Source organism: Eleutherodactylus coqui, chromosome 7, assembly GCF_035609145.1.
Source record: "Eleutherodactylus coqui strain aEleCoq1 chromosome 7, aEleCoq1.hap1, whole genome shotgun sequence".
NCBI classification, from domain to species: domain Eukaryota; kingdom Metazoa; phylum Chordata; class Amphibia; order Anura; family Eleutherodactylidae; genus Eleutherodactylus; species Eleutherodactylus coqui.
In genome coordinates, this window is record NC_089843.1 from 188,365,750 (window position 1) to 188,389,394 (window position 23,645).

The window sequence follows — 23,645 nt, forward strand, 5'->3', positions numbered from 1 at the left end:
AACCTTTCCACTCTCATACCCGAAGAGGAAAGGGGTTCGAGAGTGATGGTACACCACCGGACCCTGGCGGACAAAACTGATGGTAAAATTCCCATCCGACAGCGCTAGTGGCAGAAGGCGCAGTTCCGAGGGCCAGGTAGCAGGGGAGGCGCGGAGATCAGGCAGCATGTACAGCACAGGCAGGGGAACACTATCCAAGGCCTTTGACAGCTTTATGGCTCCCCAGCAAGACTGTGTCACCGCTCCCTAGTCAAGGCTGAGTCGGCGGGAGCACTGTAAAAGGATGGTGAGGGAGTACGTAGCCGATCGCACGACCGTCCTCCGTAACGCCTCTGCTCCCTACAACTACTGGGTGTCAAAGCTGGACACGTGGCCTGAACTCGCGCTGTATGCCCTGGAGGTGCTTGCTTGTCCTGCGGCTAGCGTCTTGTCAGAGAGGGTGTTTAGTGCAGCTGGGGGAATCATCACGGATAAGCGTACCCGCCTGTCAACCGACAGTGCCGACAGGCTTACACTCATAAAGATGAACAAAGCTTGGATTTCCCCAGACTTCTCTTCTCCACCAGCGGACAGCAGCGGTACCTAAACAATACGTAGGCTGCACCCGCGGATGGAAGCATCGTTCTCTATCACCATCAAAAACGGGGGACCTTTTAGCTTCATCAATCTGTGTATTATATTCATCCTCCTCCTCCTGCTCCTCCTCCTGAAACCTCACATAATCACGCCGAACGGGCAATTTTTTTTAGGCCCACAAGGCTCAGTCATATGACTTTTGTAAACAATGTTTATACGTTTCAATTCTCATTAAAGCGTTGAAACTTGCACATGAACCAATTTTTATTTTAACTGGGCTGCCTACAGGCCTAGTTACAAATTAAGCCACATTAACCAAAGCGATTAATGGGTTTCACCTGCCCTCTTGGTTGGGCATGGGCAATTTTTCTGAGGTACATTAGTACTGTTGGTACACCAATTTTTTTGGGCCCTCGCCTACAGTGTAATCCTAGTAATTTTTATGGGCTTCACCTGCACTCATGGTACAGCAAGGTGTGTGGGGTTGGCCTACACTTTTGCTACATAAATGCAACTGGGGCCTTGTCTATACTGCAACTACTGAAATGTGCAAGAGACTGTTATCTCCCTAAACTGCTGCAACGGGAATGTTACTGTGGCCTGTCTTGACTGCTACTATTACCGAAATGGAAGTAAGACTGTGCTCCCCCTATACTGCTGCTTCGGAATTGTTACTGGGGCCTGTCTGGACTGCTACTACTACTGAAATGGAACTAATACTGTGCTCCCCCCTATAATGCTGCTAGTGATATGTTACTGGGGCCTGTCCCTAATGCTACCGCTGAAATGTTACTAATTCTGGGCTCTACCTATGCTAATGCTATGCTATGCTGCTAATGCTATGTCACTGGGGTGTGGAAACGGAGGCTTCCCAAAGACATGATGGTGGCGAGGCCATTTCCCACCAACGCGGTTACTGTTAAGGTGCATATAACCACGGACACGCGTAGAGGACACGTAGTGCCTCAAAAACATCCCCCTCCTCCTCCAACAATGAAAACATTCTTGGCAAATACCTTTGCATAGGTCCGTCTGGTGGCAGTCCAAGAATTTCACCTTTACCGACACAACAAGAGAGCCCCATCCCCCCGCCACGGCCCACTTAATCCTGGCCACATTCCGAAAACCAACTAAATAAAACAGCGCTACTAGGTCCGCAGTCGCCACCACATTCCCACCAGCGCGGTTACTGTTAAGGTACATATTACCACTCTGACTGGGGCATGCACGGTGGGCCGAAGCACACCTGTATTGTATGTGACGTTAGCTCTGCTGAGCAGGGCACTGCAATGGAATACATTAATGTACCGCCGAAGCCCACCTGCATTTAATCTGACGTTAGCTTTGCTGTCCAGGGCACTGCAATGGGATATATTTATGTACCGCCGGTGGCTTCCTGGAACCCACCCATGCTGTCGGTCCACACGGAGTTGTAACTGCCTGTGTCCACTTCTAAAGAACCCCAGTCTGACTGGGGCATGCAGTGTGGGCCAAAGCCCACCTGCATTAAACCTGACGTTACCTCAGCTGTGATGGGCAATGCAATGGGATATATTTATGTACCGCCGGTGGGTTCCAGGGAGCCACCCATGCCGTGGATCCACAGGGACTTCACATTAGGGAGTTGTACCTGCCAGTGTCTATGTATTAAAAACGCCGGTCAGACTGGGGCATGCAGTGTGGGCCGAAGCCCACCTGCATTAAACCTGACATTACCTCAGCTGTAATGGGCAATGCAATGGGATATATTTATATACCGCCGGTGGGTTCCAGGGAGCCACCCATGCTGTGGGTGCACACGGAATTCCCATTGCGGAGTTGTACCTGCCTGTGACTATTTATAAAAAACCCCGGTCTGACTGGGGCATGCAGACACCTTGACAGAATGAATAGTGTGTGGCACATGGGTTCCCCATTGCTATGCCCACGTTTGCAGCTCCTGATGGAGGTGGCACAAGATTGGATTTCTCATTGCTTCTGTAGAGCATTGTGGGCTATCGCCCCACCCCTTTTAAAGAGGGTCGCTGCCTGGCCATGCCAACCCTCTGCAGTGTGTGCCTCCGGTTCCTCCTCATGGCAGACGCACTTATAAATAGACATGAGGGTGGTGTAGCTATGAGGTCAGCGTGTGGCATGAGTGCAGCTGAAGGCTGCGCAGGGAGACTTTGTGCGCTGTGGACACTGGGTCGTGCGGGGGGGTTGGGCAGCATGTTACCCAGGAGAAGTGGCAGCGGAGTATCATGCAGGCAGTGATTGTGCTTTGTTGGAGGTAGTGTGGTGCTTAGCTAAGGTATGCCTTGCTAATGAGGGTTTTTCAGAAGTAAAAATTGTTGGGAGGGGGGGGGCACTCTTGCTGCTATTGTGGCTTAATAGTGGGACCTGGGAACTTGAGATGCAGCCCAACATGTAGCCCCTCGCCTGCCCTATCCGTTTCTGTGTCGTTCCCATCACTTTCTTGAATTTCCCAGATTTTCACAAATGAAAACCTTAGCGAGCATCGGCGATATACAAAAATGCTCGGGTCGCCCATTGACTTCAATGGGGTTCGTTACTCGAAACGAACCCTCAAGCATCGCGAAAAGTTCGTCTCGAGTAACGAGCACCCGAGCATTTTGGTGCTCGCTCATCTCTATTCAACATCCTATGAACAAGAGTCCTTTTATACAGGATAACTTTTGGGCACATCAGTGTCCGACAGTAGTCCCAGCAGGAATTGCTACTCTGCAGGGATCAGACAGGGCTCAGTCAGACAAGTGTTGTTATAGGGTGCGCAAAAAGAGCACTTCTAAAAAAAAACCAATGGGTTCCTATAGAAGCGCTCATGTGAGAGAATGGAGTAGCACAAAACAGCACGCACCTAACAAAGATAGAACATTGGCTATCTTTGGTGCATGCTGTGCAAGCGTTTCCATTGACTCCTACAGGAGCAGGAGTTAAAGGGGTTGTCCCGCAAAAGCAATTGAAGTTAAACACTTCTGTATGGCCATATAAATGCACTTTGTAATATACCTCGTGCATTAAATATTGGCCATACAGAAGTTATATACTTACCCCCCCCCGGTGTTGGCGTCCCCGTCTCCATGGCGCAGACGACCTGTGCAGCGCGAGCACGCCGTAGCGGCCCCATTCAACGGGACAGAAGAGCAGACTGCGCAAGCGCGTCTAATCGAGGCAGAAGAAGGCTTCGGTCGGCACCATGGAGACGGGGATGCCAACCCCGGGGGGGTAAGTATATAACGTCTGTATGGCCAATATTTAATGCACGATGTATATTACAAAGTGCATTTATATGGCCATACAGAACTGTTTAACTTCAATTGCTTTTGCGGGACAACACCTTTAATGGAAACTCCAGCGCTCGTAAACTCCTGTTAGTCCCCGCGGGGATGATGGGACTCCCCGAGGGTTCCCTTAATCCCCCCAGGGACTAACAGCAATTTACAATGGGACATTTAAAATGTGCTTCAGAGCAGCACCTTTTAAATTCCCTGCTGGGTAATTCCCCGAGCAGCAGGGGCAGTATGGAACTCCCTCCCCCTCTCTCTCCAAGGGATTTCCGTATAGCGGGGCGAGAGAGGGGGCAGGGTTACAGGGATTTTCCTGAGAGCGAGGGAGGAAAAAGTGGGGCTAGAGGGATCTGCCACTAGCCATGGCCACCCTGTTTTTGCTATGGGGAATCTCTGAAAATCCCTATAGCTCGCCTCCTCTTTCTAGCCCTGCCAACTCTCTGCGCTATGGGAATATCCTTTGGGGGTCCCCATTGCAAGAAGAAGGGAGAGCTATGGGGGATTTCCCCATAGCAGGGAGAGCGGAGCTATGGGGAATTAACCCCTAGCCCCGCTCCATTTCTCCCTGCTATAGGGAAATCCCAAAGCCCTGCGGGGCTTCTTCACTCTCTCCTCCTGGAGCACTTGTGCTTCTCCAAGCGCAGCTGCTCCAGTGAATGGGGGAATTTCATGCGCATGAAGCTCGTGTCTTCTGTGCATGAAGAAATTGCCCTTTCACACAACTTTAGCAGATGGAGGCAATGCTTTTTTTTTTTGCGCAGCGATCGGTGCGCAAAAAAAATGCTTGTCTCGCTGAGGCCTAAGAGTATTTGATACTTATACACTCAGGCATGAGTATATTATGAATGACTAGTATAGGAAGACTTTTTTTTAACTGTACTGCTACATTCACTCACTCTGTACGATCAGGCAATTACTTTACAGGTAATGTGTCATCAGCAAACGACCTGTTGAAATACAAAGTTTTTGTTTAAAAATATTTTTAAGAATTTTTGGTCACTCTATATTTTTTAAAGAATCTAAAAATCTTACTTTTATCACACTGACCACAGAATCTAATAATGGTCTAATACATCCTGATCTGTAAAAAAACCTTTGCAGCAGTCCTCATTATCACAGACAGGCTTACAATGAAACGCCTATATATAGAGCATACATTATCTACCATTCACAATGGGTAATAAGCTTTTAATATCTATTTCCTTTCACTGCAAAATTGCACAGAACTTGCCTAGAACCATGACTCATAGAAGTGAATGGGTCAGTTCCTGACGGTGTGTGAATGGCCACTGAAGCTGCTGTAAAGCATCACTCTAAATGCTCTTAAATGCAGCTCGGGAAAGATGGCCCATAATCATGTACAGACGATAGAATAAAAACCACAATCCGAAAATAAAAATCGATTAGAAAAATGGAATACGTTTTTAACTGGTAAAAACAATATAGGTGATGCATTTCCTTTTTAACCCCAAAAGGACCAGGCTGTTTTATACCTTAAGGACCAGATGCTTTTTAGGGATTTTACCCATTTGGCGGTTTTACTGCCCTATTTTTTTTCCTTTAGCTATCAAAATTATTTTTGCTGTGCTTTTTTTTTCCCGTGACATATAGAGCTATTTTTTAATATCTTTTTTAATGACTTTTCCCCCGTTTTATTGGGGGTAAAAAGCTTTAAAAAGTTTTTTAAACACTTTTTTAGTTATTTTTTTTAATTAGTATATTTACACTAAAATAAAGTATGGCAACGGGTTCCTCTATTTGTTTTGGATGTTTTGATATATAATATGTATGATTTTGGACTACAGGGCGCTTATAGCGACGTTTTAGGTTGGCGTCTGTTTTCTGTTATTTTCTTTCTTATGTATATCTTGTTGTTTTATTCTGTAATCTTGTTTTACTGATGTATGTAATTATATTTTTTACTATCTATGTGCCCCATGACGTCATATAAGACCTCTGGGGGATATTCACATGTTTTTTTTTTATTTGACACTTTCCCACTGTAGCTGGGGCATCCAAAGGAGCCTCAAATACAGGGAAAATCAACCCCTGCAGTGACACTAGTCACTGGCAGAGCTGACCAGGGTCTAGAATGACCCTCCAGCTCAGCTGTAGCAAGGAACCCCGGCAGCCACATGACTAGCTCCCATAGTGAAAGTTACACTGTACTTTCACTTTTTAGTACACAGTGCTCATTGAGCGCTGTGTACTTGGGGAAGTAGGAGGCAGAAAGGTTAAATAACCTTTCTGCCTTCTCCTCCAGGTTATCTGCTGTCATTAACAGCTGATAACCCGTTTATGGCTCTGATTGATTGCAGAGCCAGGAGGCTTAAAGCGCCGCCATAATTTTACTATTGGCGGTGCTCTAAGCCCGGGACCAGACGCCGTAAATTTACAGTGCCTGGTCCTAAACTGGTTAATGTGGTAATAATGGCTTCTGAGAAGATTTCTGTTGATTTTTACTTACGATCATATAGCTCAGACTTTGGTATATTACTGGAGCTTATTCCACCTAGGAGCAGGCTTACTATTTAAATGAAGGAAAACAGTTCTTTGACCAATCCTCTAAAACAAACGTTGCAAAATTTGAACATCATTGGAGACATAAATTACACTTTTTCTTTCCCACAAACACTGAAGTATGAAGGAACTCATTGCTTGTGATAAACGTATGAAAAAGGTTGATTTAATTATGTATAAATGTATTCGCCCCGCTTCACCATACAATGGTGATGACTCTTGGGGGTCTGTATCCTATTATTGGATTTTGTTTGCACTATAAACATACATTGCCTTAAAGAACAAAACTGTTGGTCTCAACAACTTTCATGCAGGGAATGTACATATGGTTGTATGGAGATATGCTTTCCAGACCTCCTTATTCTGAGGATGGGATAATCTGTTCTTAATGCTAGTTTGACACTCTCTCTTTGATGTTTTGGTTCCTTGACTTTGAAGTTTATAAAATCTGAGCAGTGGCACATATTATTCCCTCCAGGTGTTGAGGAAAAATAGACTAATGCCATTAATTTTGTCTTGGCACATACCCATACAATCTGTATGCTCCAGGCTGGGGTTTACAAGGAGATATATTATCTAGCAATACACCTCAATCCTTTCCTGATTTTCAACCATGTTTTCCAGTTCCAGTGACATTTTACAAAAGAATTCTGATAAACTTTGAAGTGTTCACTCATTTCTACAGTGAAAATCCCCCTATTGATTTAAAGAGAATGTATTTATTTTAATAGAATTTTCATTCTGTAAAAGAGTTCATTTATTACAATTTATTATATTTTTTTAACTTTCCTGGAGGAAACCTTCATGTATTGTCTGTATGGACAGTGTGGCAGGCTTGCACTTTATGGTAGTTGCAATGAATAGAAAATAATTGAGAAATGTGATTGAGTGTTAGTCTCCAAGAAGTGAAAGTATAGCCTCTTGCCTTAGAGACCAGAGAGTGACCAGAGCTGCATATCTATGTGTATAGTATTGCTATTTTGCCCTATCTAGTTTTCTGATAGTACAGCAATGCTGTCATTTAATCCCACAACCTCTGCTGAGTCTGTCCCAGGCTACACAGCAAAGCTGAGAAGTAGGCTGCACAAACTAGGGCATGTCGGACTACGCTAGTGGTCTCTTAAGAACTATAATATTTCAGAATATTTTCTAAGTATGGATACATGTACAAAAGTTACAAAAAAGGCAAAAGGTTTTAAAAATGTTTAACAGTAATCTGATGGAAATCTCATTTTCTTATTATACATTCCGTTGAAGAGGAAAACTATATGACCCATTTGAGGATGGTGTCTTTACTTATCGTTCCTGTTTTTTGCATCTGTAAATTAATTGTTCAGTTAATGTCTGTCATACTAAGCCTATATATACCACCACATGTGTCTTGTCTAGAGAGCCTGTGAGAATTGGTCTTTTTTTTACTGACAGTTCCATGTCTCTCTGATACAGACATTTTAATTTTAAAGTGATTTATGATTCAATTTCATAGAAACCAGAAAAGTAAAATCATAAGAAAATCCTAATGCATACAAAAATGCAATAAAAGGGTAAAACATTTAGCACTCCCATCATGTTGAATAGTAAAAAAACTAATAAAAAAAATGTATTACTCATTATTATAACACAAATCATAAAACACTGTATATGACTAAAAGCACTCTATATCACTAAAAGCCACTTCGGCTCATGAAATACGATCTAGCAGAAAGTACATTTTCAAGCTTTAACAGCAGTTTTTCCATACAAGTTCATTCAGTATTAATGTCTCATCACCTCTTATGGCTGTTTACTGTAATTTTGGTTTCCTTGTGTCAATACCAATGATCTTATAGGTAAAACAGTTAACTGAATTCTGACAACTAATTTCTGCAAATATTTCAGATTTGCTGTATTTTTCTACTTTCATTCTTAAAGTTCTAGCGGAATGTCCCTTCTTTATAATTGCCTTATCCTTGATAGGGACATTAAGCTGGATAGTTATATAGACCTTGCAATAATAGAAAGTTCCTTGATACTTGTGTCATAGAGACTCAAGATTTATGGTAATTCTAATACGTAGATACAGTGAATATTTTCTTTGCTTAAAATCAATTGGCAGTCATTGGAATTAGATTTGGGGTTATTTCGGTACAATTTTCATTATTCTAGTATGAGTTGATATCGTGTTTCCCCCGAAAAAAAGACCCTATCTTGTATTAATTTTTGCCCCAAAAGAGACACTAAGTCTCAGGGGAAGCCTTATTATACTTAGCAGGCTCAGTCCAAGTACCTCTTAGGCCTCATGTCCACGGGGAAAATCAGGCCCGCCGCGGATTCCTCATGTAGAATCCCTCAGCGGGTCCCTCCTTTCCCGCGGACATGAGGCTAAAAAAGAAGATTAAACTTACCTGTCCGGACGCTGCTGACCTTCCCTGCGTCGCGGCCGGATCTTTTTTCTTCAGCCCGGCGGATATGCTTGGCACGCCGGGAGCGTGCCGCGCACATGCGCTGGGCACTCCCTTTTTTTTTTTAACTCCTGATCTCCGAAATTTAGGTACGGGTGTTCCGCGGATCCGGACGGCTTCCATGGGCTTTAACAGAAGCCTGCGGGATCCGTCCCCGTGGGAGAGCCGCACTAAAAATGGAGCATGCCGCGGGTGTTTTCCTGCAGACTCAATTCGCGCCTCAGGGGAAAATTACATCCGCAGGTATTTAACTACCTGCGGGTGTCCAATGCATCCCTATGGTGCGCGGATCACGCTGCAGGAAAAATGCTGCAGATTTTTAATTTTATTTTAGCAGTGGACATGAGGCCTTACTGCTCTCCACAGCTCTGAAGTGCTTTCTGCAGTACTCAGCTGCTCATACAACATCATTTCCTGGTTATGGGATTCATAAATCACGCCTCCACGAAGCGATGGCTGTGATTGGTTCTTCGACCGCTGCTCAACTAACTAATGCAGCACTGGATGAACCAATGCGATGGCTGTGATTGGTTTATCCAGCGCTGCATTGATTGTTTGAGCAGCGGCCAATTGCAGCTATTGCATTGGTTCATCCAGCGCTGCATTGACTGGCTGAGCAGTGGTTGAAGAGCCAATCACAGCCATCGCTTCCTGGAGGTGGGATTTATGAATCCCGTAATCAGGAAGCGATGTTGTATGTGCGGCTGAGGACTGTGGTAATTGCGCTGAGCCTCCAGAGAGCAACGGGAGGGACCTAGACTGCGGCTGCTAGCTAATGAATTCTTTTTTTTTTTAATGGCTTATTTTTGGGGTAGGGCTTATATTTCAAACATCCCACCTCCTGAAAATTAGGCTAGGGCTTATATTTTTGGTAGGTCTTCTTTTTTGTGAAACAGGATACCTTCTCGTGAACACGAATAGTGAAACTTGATAATAAGCGATGTACCTTCAGGTATAATTCCTAGTTATGAAATTAAACTCATAATTTGTCATTTAATTTCATAAATCTTTCCAGTCCTGATATAATCAAGTGAGCTGGAGAAATAGAGTAGATGTTAAGAGCCATTAATATGTTACCTCAATTAATATTCCATTAGCGACAAAGTACTTTTACATTGAATCAAATTATATTAGTATTTTTTTTAGTATTTTTTTATAGAGAAATCGAAGACTGTATTTATACATTTTGATTGGATGAGGTCTTTTTTGCGGCGACCTGTGCCAAAACGTGCTACAGTTTCATAAAGCCTGTTCCATGTGACTATTCCTTGTATGTAGTTTGTGTGATGCAGTAAAATAATAATAATAATAATAATCTTTATTTGTATAGCGCCAACTTATTCCGCAGCGCTTTCAGGCATGGATAAATGCAAAACAATACAACAATTACAATGTGAGATACATTGGGTTAGACACAAATGGGTTGAGGGTGGTACAGGAGGTGCAAGGGGTGGGGAACACAGGCAATAGGAAATTTTATGTACAGATCATTTATCAGAAGGCAAACAGGGTGGAGCACCATAGGGAGGGGCGAGGGACTAGGTCAGGAGATTTGGTATGCTTCCCTGAAGAGGTGCGTTTTTAAGGCACGTCTGAAATTTCGTGCATCGGGAATTGTCCGGATGCCTTGGGGTAGAGCGTTCCAGAGGATGGGTGCTGCTCTGGTGAAGTCCTGTAGGCGAGCATGAGAGGTTCGTATTACAGGGGTGTTTAGTCTGAGTGTGTTAGCCGATCGGAGTGAGCGGGCTGGGTGGTGTACTGACAGGAGGGAGGCGATGTATGGTGGCGCAGCGCCATGCAGAGCTTTGTGAGTGAGGTAGAGGAGTTTAAATTTAGTTCTGCAGTGGATGGGCAGCCAATGCAGCAACTGGCATAATGCAGAGGCGTCTGAATAACGACTGGATAGAAAAATGAGTCCAGCTGCTGCATTTAGTATGGATTGGAGCGGAGCGAGTCTAGTGTGGGGGAGGCCAGTGAGTAGCGAGTTGCAGTAGTCGAGCCGGGAGTTGATGAGCGTCTTTAGCGTGTCCGTGGTTAGGAACGGACGTATTTTAGCAATATTTCTGAGGTGCATGTGGCATGTTTGGGCCAGAGATTGGATATGGGGGGTAAAGGAGAGGTCAGAGTCCAGTGTGACCCCAAGGCATCGGGCATGCCGTCTGGGGGTTATGATGGTGCCAGACATTGGAATGGAGATGTTGAGGGGAGGTCGGTTAGAAGGTGGAAAGACAAGGAGGTCAGTTTTAGAGAGGTTTAGTTTGAGAAAAAGGGAGGACATAGTGTTAGAGACAGCGGACAGACAGTCGGTGATATTTTGGAGGAATGGTCCAGAGATCTCACGAGAGGAGGTGTATAGTTGGGTGTCGTCAGCATAGAGATGGTATTGGAGGCTGAATCTGTGGATTGTTTGTCCAATTGGGGCAGTATAGATAGAGAAAAGTAGGGGACCAAGGACCGAGCCCTGGGGTACCCCGACAGCGAGAGGAAGTGGAGCAGAGATAGAACCAGCAAAGGAAACACTGAAAGAGCGGTCAGAGAGGTAGGAGGAGAACCAGGAGAGAGCAGTATCCTTTAGACCAATAGAGTGGAGCATAGTGAGAAGGAGATTATGGTCGACAGTGTCAAATGCAGCAGACAGGTCAAGGAGGATTAGTAGAGAGTAATCACCTCTCGACTTTGCAGTCATCAGGTCATTTGTTACTTTTGTAAGGGCAGTTTCGGTCGAGTGTAGAGAGCGGAAACCAGACTGGAGGGGGTTGAGGAGCGAGTTGTCAGAGAGAAAGTGAGTAAGCCGGGAGTAGACCAGGCGTTCCAGTAATTTGGAGATAAAGGGGAGGTTTGAGACGGGTCGGTAGTTAGCAGCATTAGTCGGGTCCAGGGTTGGTTTTTTAAGCAGAGGGGATATAATGGAGTCTTTGAATGAGGAGGGAAAAGTGCCAGAGGTTAGGGAGAGGTTGCAGATTGTGGTAAGGTGAGTAATGAGAGCTGGGAAAAGGGAGCGGAGGAGGTGAGAGGGGAGAGGGTCGCTGGCGCAGGTGGTAGGGCGGGCAGTGGAAAGGAGCCTGGAGACTTCTTCCTCTGTCGTTGGTTCTAGCGTAGATAGTGAGTAGGTGCTGGGTGCAGTGCTGATGAAGCTGGGATCAGGGCTAACCATGCAGCTTTCAGAGATTTCTTTTCGAATGTGGTCGATTTTTTCTTTGAAATAGGCAGCTAGTTCTCCAGCAGTCAGGTCTGTCGCAGGGGCCTGTTCCTTGGGGCTGAGGAGGGAGTGAAAGGTCTCAAAGAGTTGTTTGGGGTTGTGGGATAGTGAGGAGACAAGGGAGGTGAAATAAACTTGTTTGGCATGGTGAAGGGCTAGGTTATACATTTTAAGCATGAATTTGAAGTGGAGGAAGTCTGCTGGCAGCTTTGACTTTCTCCACAGCCGCTCGGCGCACCTAGAGCACCGCCGGATGAAGCGCGTTTGGGACGTGAGCCAGGGTTGCCGTGGTCTGCGTTTGACAGCTCGCGTCACGGGCGGTGCCACTTCATCCAGGGCACGGCTGAAGGTGGTGTGGTAGTATTCGGCTGCCAGGTTAGGGCAGGGGAGGCGAGAGATGGGCGATAGGGAGGACTGAATAGTTTCAGCAAACTGTTTAGTGCGGACAGACTGGAGGTTCCTAGAGGTGCGATAGATAGGAGGGTCAGGAGAGATGCTAGGGTGCCTGATGGAGAAGGAGAGAAGGTTGTGATCCGAGAGTGGAAGTGGGGAGTTAGTAAAGTGAGAAGCAGAGCAGAGACGGAGGAAAACTAAATCGAGAGTGTTACCATCTCTATGAGTGGGGGAGTCAGAGATTAGCGATAGGCCAAGGGAGGAGGTAAGTGTTAAGAGTCGGGAGGCAGATGAGGAGCTAGAGTCGTTAGTAGGAATGTTGAAATCACCAAGGATAAGGGTTGGGATTTCACAGGATAGGAAGTGGGGGAGCCAGGCAGCAAAGTGGTCTAGGAACAGGCGGGTAGGACCTGGGGGGCGGTAAATAACTGCGACACGCAGAGGCAGTGGGCGGAAGAGTCGCAGGGTGTGGACTTCGAAGGAGTGAAAGGTAAGCGAGGGAGCTGCGGGAATGACCTGGAAGGTACAGTTTGGGGAGAGGATGATGCCTACTCCTCCACCGCGTCTGTCATCCGATCTGGGGGTGTGGGAGAACTGCAAGCCATCATAGGACAATGCAGCGGGGGAGGTAGAATCGGACTGCTGTATCCAGGTTTCCGTGAGGGCGAGCAAGTTCAAGTGTTTAGTGGTGAAAAGGTCATGGATAGTTGGGAGTTTGTTACACGCAGATTGGGAGTTCCATAGGGCGCATTTGAATGGGGCAGGGGGGGCATTTTGGTAGAGAACAGTACGGGGTGGGCCTGGGTTGGGAGAGATGTCCCCTGCAGCTAGGAGTAGCAGAGTAGCAAGGGTGAGCACATGGCTAGGGGATTTGTGTGGGTGTCTGAGGTGTTTCTTTGCAGTATTAGGGGGTTGAAGGCGTCTTAGGAAGTTGAACAGTGCATGGGAGCCATACATAGGTGAGGAGAGGAGGGAAGGGCTGATGTGGATGGAGTGTGTTGGGGCTGGGCGTTGGAAGAAAGTGTGAAGGCTTGAAAAGAGGATAGTGATGGAGATCAATGCAAAGAGGAGAGCATTTCGCTCCAGGCTTTGGACAGTTGTGCATGTTACCTGTCTCCTGCACTGTCGAACTGCGCTGTATAACTGCATAAGTCTACAAAAAGCAGCACCTTGTATTATCTAGTGCATTTCTAGTGCATGGGTACAAATCCTCACACGCCATTATATAGCCAGTGACTGTGTAGTGATTATATTGCAAATTAATGTACCCTTCCAGGTAATGTGTGGCCATAAAAGCTACGAGCTGCAACCATGGACAGAAAACAATGTCATGAAGCTATTTTTTCACAAACAACAAATATGTCAAGCTATAACTATACCGTAAACCCAATTTGTTGCTCTCTTCATGAGCCCAGACCTAGCTGATTATATCCACTGCTTTCGAATAGTGTTACACATTGCCATATAGTGGTATCTTCATAGTAGTGCCCATAAGGCCCCCTGTCCACAGCGGTACCGGTAAAATGCTGCGGGTCCCCCGAAACGTCTTACCGGTATTTGTAAATAGCAGGTCTGCCGGCAGAGACCGTGTATGGCTGTGAGTGTACTACGTATGCCTGTGTATCACACGCATATAGCAATGCACAGTGTAACACTTTTTTTTTATTCTTTAAATTCACCGCTTTGTTTCATAGCGGGGTTCCATCTGAAATCGCCGCCCATATACAATGTATTATGTATGGACAGCATTTCATATGCTGCCCATGCAATTGTATAGGCTTATGCTGCATACGAACGCAGAGAAATAGAGGATGCACTCTATTTCTCATGTCTATCAACATGCAGTGTCTACATTCACTGCATATCACGCGGCCGTGCAACGCTGGTGTAATATACATTGAAAAAACACCCGTAGACCTGAGCCTTAAAGTAGCAGTACCAAACACATAGGGAGAATTAATGTAAAATGCACATGTTTTCTGATGTAAAATGGTCTCACGTTTTAGCACATGCCATATTTGTACCAAATGTGTGACTATTTAGAATCTCTTGCCACCCTTGCAACATTTTTTTAAGTGGGTGGGGCTCAGTAATGTGGGCAGGGCTGGCTCTAGCCCATCAGATTTACTATAGTCTATACCAGAAACTAGCATAAATTAGAATGGAAATCTATACCAGCTCATAGCGGCGTAGATTTCCTATTATGATACACGGGCAATTGGAGGAGCCTAATTTATTAGGAGGCGTGTGCCACTTGATTCAGATACACTTCACTCCAGGGCGCCTTAGACTGGCATATAAAATGTAGATTAAAATTAAATCTGCCCCATAGTTCTTATATAGGCGTGAGTCACTTACAGTTGCACATACACAAGAGCCAATGACCTAGGGCAGAAAGTAGTAAAAAAAAAAACCCCAAAATGTAGTAGTGCTAGTCAAACATCACCGTCTGCACTGTTGTTTATTAGACAGCCTGTATGGGACAGAGCCAATGCATTTCTGATGGATTGTTAGAAACCTAATAGAAAACGGTGTCCCAAATACTGTTCTTGCACAGGGGCCCTTGATGCACTTGGTCCTCCCCTGAAATGAAGGTATAATATCTCCTGATTCTAGTAAGATGTCTCTTCCACCTGCCTGTATTGCAGGTATAGAGCTTCTACTGTATAAAGAGGAGTATAGGGCTGTTTGTACAGTACATAGTTCTTTTTAAAAAATCACTGTAAAAATATATATATATATATATATATATATATATATATATATATATATATATATATATATATATATATATATTCTTTCTTCGCAGGGCAGCAAACTTCAAGAACTTCACATTTATCCAGCTGAATGAGGAATTCTCCCGTGGAAAAGGCTTATATGTGGGGGCTCGCGCCTGGAAAGGAAACAATGTCCTTCTGTTTTTCTGTGATGTGGATATTTACTTTAATGCAGAGTTTCTGAACTCGTGCAGGATCAACACCCAGCCAGGTAGGACGTGTCCGGCTGTGAAACGCTCTCTGATCTCCAGCATACCGTTTCTATTTTATGTTTAAACTCCTGAATTATTAGTCCATGCACTGGTATGGGGGAGAGGCAGGCGAGGGCTCTGCTTGTCATGAAACCAGATTTCCCTTTTCTCTTTTTTTTCTTTCGTTCTTTTACCTTCTCCAGCTATTAAGCTCGTTATTTCCAAGTCATTATGTCATTAGAGTTCTGTACTTTTTTACATTAGCATGCTGAGATTATGAATCATGATTTGTTGTAATGTATCCAAATGTTTCCAGAATGTTTTCCTGAAAACACAGACCTATGTAGATCATAACTACACTAGTATAATATAACACTGGATAGACAGCAGTTTCCTAGTAGTCTTGTTGAAATCACTCTCTTTAGAATAGTGGCAGCCACCATAGTATAATATAGGGCTCAGATTCTACACAAGAAGGGCACACTACTTCAGATTCTTGTTTCTAGCCATGCACTGCTTACTCTTAAGGCGCTTTTACAACGGTTATCGCTCAAGATTCACTTAAAAGCCATCTTTTGAGCAATAATCGTTGCATGTAAATGTGCCCATCTTTCACTTTTCTGCTGAATGAATAAAATCATCATTCGGCATAAAATCTATCGTTTGGCAGAAGAGCTGATAGCAGGGACTTCATGCTGTGTTCTCTGTGGGGAGCACTGATAACATTGTCTCAGCTGTCAACCCCACTGCAGAACAAAGGGAAATGTATTCAGAGAACAGACCACCCGCTGTTCTCTGAACTAGCTCCTAACAGCTCACACGTATTAATAAGCTACTAATTGGCATTAGCACCAATTAGTAGTTTATGCAAAGTGATTGCTCAAAAGCCATCTTTTAAGTGATCATCTTTGAGTGTAAATGGGCCTTTAAAGCGCCATTAATTGCAGGGTGCTGAGCATAGAAAAGGGTTTTAGTACATAAAGGCCCATTTACACGGAGCGATGATCGCTTAAAATTTGCTCAAACGACAGTTTGAGTGACAGTTTTGAGCGATCATCTTTGCATAACTCTTAGTAGCTAATTGGGAGCAGCATCCACCGGGTCGCTGTATGCTTAAGAAACAAGCCGTGAGAGCTCCGAAACGCATTGCACTACCTTGTTCTGTATAATAAAACACTATTTACGTCACCACTGAGGTGCCTTCTACCTTATTTAAGGAGACCTTGATCTCGACTAGACCTCCTTCTCTATGGTCTCATGATAGGTGTTTTTTGAGGTTACCCTGAGTTCAGGATTTTTCTTCCGTTTACTTCCCTCAGTTCTCACTAGCTCACTGAAAAGGAACGACTGCTGAGCGACCCCTCGAGCAGTGTGAACAGGAGTTGCTCAATGTTTGAACAACTGTCTTTACAGTGAATGGAGTTGGGTAGGCCAGGACTATCCCTGACCTGCTCCGCCTTCATTCACTTGAACGACTATCTAATCAAAAATACCAATTGTCAAGTCTAGTTAAAAGGGGTTTTCCCACCACTTAAAATTGTTCCACAGCCCCTCTGTCCTTGCTGGTTGCTGCTGACCAGGACATGTGACTGCTGCTGCCAATCACTGGCCACAGCAGTGACCTTCTATAGCTAGTGATTGGCTGCAGCAGTCACATGACCTGGTCAGCAGTAACCAGGAAGGACAGAGTGGCTGTGAAGCAATTTTAAGGGGGTTGTCTCGCGGCAGCAAGTGGGTCTATACACTTCTGTATGGCCATATTAATGCACTTTATAATATACATCGTGCATTAAATATGAGCCATACAGAAGTTATTCACTTACCTGCTCCGTTGCTGGCGTCCCCGTCTCCATGGATCCGTCTAATTCTGCTGTCTTTTGGCGTTTTTAGATGCGCTTGCGCAGAAGAGTCTTCTGGCTTTTCTTCGGTCCGGCACGAGCGGCGTTCTGGCTCCGCCCCCTTCTACGCGTCATCGCGTAGCTCCGCCCCATCACGTGTGCCGATTCCAGCCAATCAGGAGGCTGGAATCGGCAATGGAACGCACAGAGCCCATGGTGCACCATGGGAGAAGACCCGCGGTGCACCATGGGAGAAAACCGCAGTGCATCCCTGGGAAAGGACCGGCGGCCATCTTAGGCAGAAGATTTTTTAAAGTTCATATTTTGTCGGATCGGTGAGTAGCAAGCGGCTTAAAAACCACTTTAAATTGCTATTTTATGCCAGGGGGGTGACAGGGGGAATGGGGTAAGGTAAAATTTTGATGTTTGCCGCGAGACAACCCCTTTAAGTTGTGGGAAACTCCTTTCATGGCTTTTCCAGCCAGGGCTTGCCTTTATAGGGTGTGCTGCTCAGGCATTTTTGTCCTCTGAAAAAAGTGCCACATATGGTGTCAAATGAAAATACTACTCACTATAACCCCTGAACTAAATGATATCATTTACACTGTAACCCCAGAAATTAATATGCACTGTCACTTGACATAATATGTATTGTGCCCCAAAATTATAATATGCCCTGAAAATTAAAAGTTCCCCAACACCACCCCAGTAAATGATACTCGCCTGCCTCTGCCATCAGTCTGAGAAGCCATGTCATTGTCTTAACTGGCAGCTCCAATGTTTGTCAGATTAAATGCATGAAGGCAACCTCGGCAATATTTTGGCTAAGAGTCTTCATCGATGTCTCTTGAGGCTTTATAGCTGGCTGAGCAGTGCAGAGAAAATGAGAGTGGGGCCTCCACTTCCATGGGTGGTGGGGCCAACAACTCCCAATCAGGCAGTTATCACCCATCTTTTGTGTAGGGGATAACTTTAAACGTTGGCAACCCTTAAACATGGAGCAGAAGTTGCACCAACCAGGTCTGCATAGGAGGTGGGCGATTTATTTATAGGAGTAACATAACCTGTAATTTACAGCATGTACTTTGTTAATCTGAGAAGAGACTTTTATATCAGATCGTATTGTATGTTTTTTCCTCTTTAGGAAAAAGAGTGTTCTATCCTGTGCTTTTCAGCCAGTATAACCCTGCTATAATTTATGGACATCATGATGCAATTCCTCCTATTGACCAACAGCTGGTAAGTGACTCGTAGGCAACATTGTGTCATGAAATCAATGTAGCCTGTATCTCCTCCTTCCCTCACCTTTGAGGTTAAGCTCTTGGCATTTATTTTACTCTGGCTCTAGCCAAGCCAAACAACAAGGGATTTGCAATTTATGTACTGGGTATTGATATTTAGGAGAGTTATAACATATTTTCCAGGTGGTAGTCTGCAGTGACCTTAGTTTAGTCTGCAGTCCAGCAGCACATTCGTATCACCAGACTTCTGCACTGAATGATATCCTACGAGGGGAAGTTCTTGAATTTCATTTGGTTTTGTATGTAGTGTTTTATTGCAGTAGACATAGAGAAATCTCATACTATGTGGCCTTCACTAATAACCTGAATTAATTCACAAAGACAGTTTATATAGCTGAACCCTAGTAAAAACCATATGCTGCAAAGAGGAGTGTTGCTAATATACTGCCCAGGCTTATAGCAGCAGTGCAAGGTACAAAGATAATGCCTGCTTATTAGACAACAGCTAAATCCACATAGTGAGTGAGCACTAAGCAGGTGTATCACTGCATGCCACGTACTTTGTATACATTTTATGTTCGAGTCCAAACAAAAGACTTCAGTAGCTGAGAGGCTAAAAACCATTTCTAAGATTGGGGAACATGCTTAAAATATACTTGGGGACTAGTAAAATAACTATATATTTTGCATATTATATGCACATGGGATGGACAAAAATATGGAAACACAGTACGACATTTATGTTTTAAATTACAAGGGATTATAAATCCTATTTCAATAAGACATGTGGAGACTGATTTTAAGTGGATACAGATGCTGCCGGGCAGAAATGAACATCTGTCCACGCAACAAGGTTTTATTGGTCAGGGGTTTGAGCCACTTAGCTGCTGTTACCTGCTGGCTCCCAAAACCACCTAGAGCAGGGCAAGAGGTGAAGTAAACACAAAATTGGCAGGAAAGCTCACAGCCAAGCAGGGATCAAAAGAGTAGCTCAATGCTAATGATTAAAATCCCATGTATTTTGTAGATGTTTCCATACTTATGTCTATCACCTGTATGTCATAAAGGACTTGCCTATGTAAGCTCAGTCATGCATTACATGTAAAACTTCATAGAAGAAGGCCGTCAGAACTTTTCCATCATGGGTTGCTAAAGCTGGTCCCATAGGTCAGCAATTGCTGGTTGGGCTTTAGTATAAAAACAGGATTTCACAACGCTTTCCACCACTGGAATTATCTTGGAAGCTTAAGGCCTGTTTTGAACTGCACATTTCTTGCCGCACACCTGCAGATGAATATGCTGTTTATTTGATGAGTCTATAGAGTGGGCATACATAGCAGGTACAGGGTACAATAAACATTTTGATGATGGGTCTGTAGGGCACAGCGGGAAATCTAAAATTGACTCTTTTTGCAGTTAATAATGAGGATATTCCAACGGCTAAAACAAGCGTGTATGATCACTATAAGATAGGGCATTGCTTATTTACGCAGTTCTTTAATATATGTATTTTTTGCTACCAACCCAATCCTTTCAATTGTGTCTAAGAAAAATAGCATAATTTCGTTTTTCAATAATACTTCTGATTTGCCGCCTTTGAGCTGTCTTTCTCTCAGAAAAAAATATCCCTTATTAAAATTGATGAGTTCTCCATATCTTTTCTAGTCGGTGCTGTGACATTTTTTTCTTGTCTGTCAAGAAGGTTAGCTGGTATCCTATAGAAGTCACCGCTTTCCTGCAGCTTGACAATATGTATGATTTGTCTGTTCTGACATTGATCCCTGCCAGTAAAAAAAATGGAACAAGAAAAACGGGACACTTTAACCGAGAAACTATATCAGTCTGGCAATATTCTGCAACCAAACACATGAACTGCAGCAACTTCAGGTTAGGCTACTTTCACACCAGTGTTGGGATCAGTTCTGGGCGTTTGTCTCTCTACCCCGTTTTTGGAGGAGAGAAACTGAAATAAAACAAAGAAAAGATGTGTTTTGTTTTTTTTTGATTGAATCCAATAGGGTTTCAAAACAACGGAAAGGTTTGTTTGCTTCTGTTTCATTAGCTTTTCTATTTTTTGAAATGGAAAAATAGCGCAGTCTGCAGTGTTATTTTTCTGTTTAAAAAAAATCAAAAATCTTTCTGCTTGCTTTTATATATTTTTTGAAACCCATTGAAATTAATGGGGGGAAAAATGATCTTTTTTACCCTTTTAATTTGTTTCTCTCTCTAACCTCTAAATAAGTGGCAAAGAGACCAAAACCTTAAACTGACGGCAAGGCTGGGCTCACATGGGCGTAAGATTGTCGCATATTACATGTGCGCTGTACGCCCGTGTGATATGCAGTAATTCTCAGGCAATCAATTACATTGCCTTACACCGTTCTGCTTACATTAATGTGTCGGAATTGCGTAATACGTGAATGCAAAAAAAATGCAGCATGTTCTATTTTGCTGCGTACATACAGGCAGTAGAGCTCATTGTTCTATATGGGTGTATATATATTTATGCGTGCCCACACACAATTACTTTGCATATGGGCAGCGTGTATATGTGTCATCGCTTTGTAATTGTGCATGAATTATAAACAAAACAAAGACTAGTGGACTGCGCACGACAGGGTGCATAGGATACGCTGTAATATGCGGCAGTACGCGGGGTGATCGCTGGCTCCACAGAGGTAAAACGCTGCGTGACCCACGCAGAGTTTTATGCTTGCAGGCGCGTGAGTCCAACCTATCACAGTTGTGAAAGCAACCTTAAAGGGGTTGTCTCGTGAAATCAAGTGGGGTTCAGCACTTCTGTATGGCCATATTAATGCACTTTGTAATATACATCGTGCATTAAATATGAGCCATACAGAAGTTATACACTTACCCCCTCCATTGCTGGCGTCCCCGTTGCCATGGATCCATCTAAATTCGCTGTCTTCTGGCGTTTTTAGACGCGCTTGCGCAGTCCGGTCTTCTCCCTGGTGAATGGGGCCGCTCATGCCGGAGAGCTGGTCCTCGTAGCTCCGCCCCGTCACGTGTGCCGATTCCAGCCAATCAGGAGGCTGGAATCGGCAATGGACCGCACAGAGCCCACGGTGCACCATGGAAGAAGACCCGCGGTGCATCGTGGGTGAAGATCCCGGTGGCCATCTTGGTAAAGGAAGAAAGAAGTCACCGCAGCGCGGGGATTCGGGTAAGTAATAAACTTTTTTTTTTTTTTTTAACCCATCCCTTGGGTTTGTCTCGCGCCGAACGGGGGGCCTATTGAATAAAAAAAAAACCTGTTTCGGCGTGAGACAACCCTTTTAATGATTGGCCTACATTGATACATTATAACAAACCTCCAGTTGCATGCACAGGGCAAATTCAGAGCCAGGCTGTTCACACTCCTTGGTTTTTGGCCACGTTGTTTAGGACAAAGCAGGGCAGCCATTTTTTCCATGAAATTGGAAACTCCAAATATGTGAACTGCTAGAAAGACTGATCGCCAAAGAGAGCAAACATAACCCTAAACTATTTTTCAATTATATAAACGGTGAAAGGATTTGCATTGAAAGTACTGGCCCTTTAACAAATAATGCAGGAGAAATCATAGAAAATAAGGGTGCAGGGGGGGGCAGGCGAATCTATTAAATAGTTTTTGGTCAAGTGTATACGCGAAGGAAAAAGAAATGTCACAAGAGATGCAGGGCAATAAAATGAACCCCCCACAAAATATCACCTGCCTAACACAGGAGGAAGTGCAGAGTCTGTTAAAAAAAAGATTGAAATTGACAAATTGCCGGGCCTGGATGGAATACACCGAAGGGTTCTAAGGGAACTAAGTGACGTGATAGCTAGACCACTATTCTCATATTTAAGGACATTATTGGGACTGGGGTTGTATCACTGGATTGACAAATTGCCGATGTGGTTCCAATATACAAAAAGGGGTCAAGAAGAGAGCCTGGTAACTACAGGCCGGTAAGTCTTTCTTTCATAATTGGAAAATTTTCAAGGGGTTTCTGAGTGATGCCATCCTAGAATATACCTCAAGGAAAACAATATAACTCCTCATCAGCATGAGTTCATAAGGGATCAATTATGTCAGACCAATCTGTTCAGCTTCTACAATAAAGTAAGTTCTAAGCTGGACCTGGGAAGATATATTGCTCTTGTATATCTGGATTTTTCTAAAACATTTTGACACTGTGTAGCATAATAGGCTGATATATAAAATTTAGGCAGCTCGGTCTGGCAAAAACGTATATAGCTAGGTAAAGAACTGACTCGAAGATAGAAAGCAGGGGGTGGTAATAAATGGTTTGTGCTGTGATTGGGCCACCATTGCTAGTCGGGTGCCACAGGGTTCAGTAGTAGGTCCCATTCTGTTCAATATATTTATCAATGACCTGATAGAGGGACTGCACAGTAAAATATTGATATTTGCAGACAATACAAAATTATGCAAGACTAGCTGATATACCCGGCTTCGCCCGAGTTAATTTGGTCTTGGCAGAGGCGTAACTTAACGCTCCTGGGCCCCAATGCAAAATGTGTAGCAGGGCCCCTAATTATAATGTTTTATTAATAGTACTGGGCTACCTATATGGAGAAAAGAGGCCTTATGGGCCCCCCAAAGCTCCTGGGCCCGGGTGCAACCGCATCCCCTACACCCACTATAGTTACGCCCCTGGGTCTTGGTGTTTATTTGGTGTTCACACGGAAAATCTTATGAAGTCGTGGTTACTTTAGAGATACTGAGAAAAAAAATATGTTCACCATTTTGCATGGTTCTTTGCGTTACCCAGGAAACACCACGTCAAGGTAACCATGCGGCGTTTCCTTTATATAAAATTACATCAGGAAGTAAGAGAATTAGATTCCGTACGTAAAATTTGGATGCTAATTCTTTTGTGCTTAGAATTGAATAATCGAGTTGGGACCTTTTAGCTTTTCCTATTTATAACATAATCAATGCTCGTGCCAAATTTCAAGTTTCTATGACATCGGGAAGTGAGAGAATTAGATTACGTACGTAAAATGTGGATGCTAATTATTTTGCGCTTAGAATTGAATAATCGAGTTGGGACACATAACTTTTCCTATTTATGACATAATCATTGCTCATGCTGAATTTCAAGTGAGAGAATTAGATTACGTACGTATAATTTGGATGCTAATTCTTTTGCACTAGAATTAAATAATCGAG

The 23,645-nt window shown here is 44.0% G+C and overlaps 1 protein-coding gene across 8 annotated transcripts in view; it reads left to right on the top strand.

Moving 5' to 3' along the window:
• Positions 1-23,645, top strand: part of CSGALNACT1 (chondroitin sulfate N-acetylgalactosaminyltransferase 1) — a 457,921-nt gene that overhangs the window by 377,374 nt on the left and 56,902 nt on the right. For all 8 annotated transcript variants that reach the window (XM_066574138.1, XM_066574135.1, XM_066574136.1 and 5 more), the window contains 2 exons: positions 15,226-15,404; positions 18,367-18,461. In XM_066574138.1, the coding sequence (XP_066430235.1) occupies positions 15,226-15,404; positions 18,367-18,461 (274 nt within the window). The remainder of the gene's footprint in view (positions 1-15,225; positions 15,405-18,366; positions 18,462-23,645) is intronic.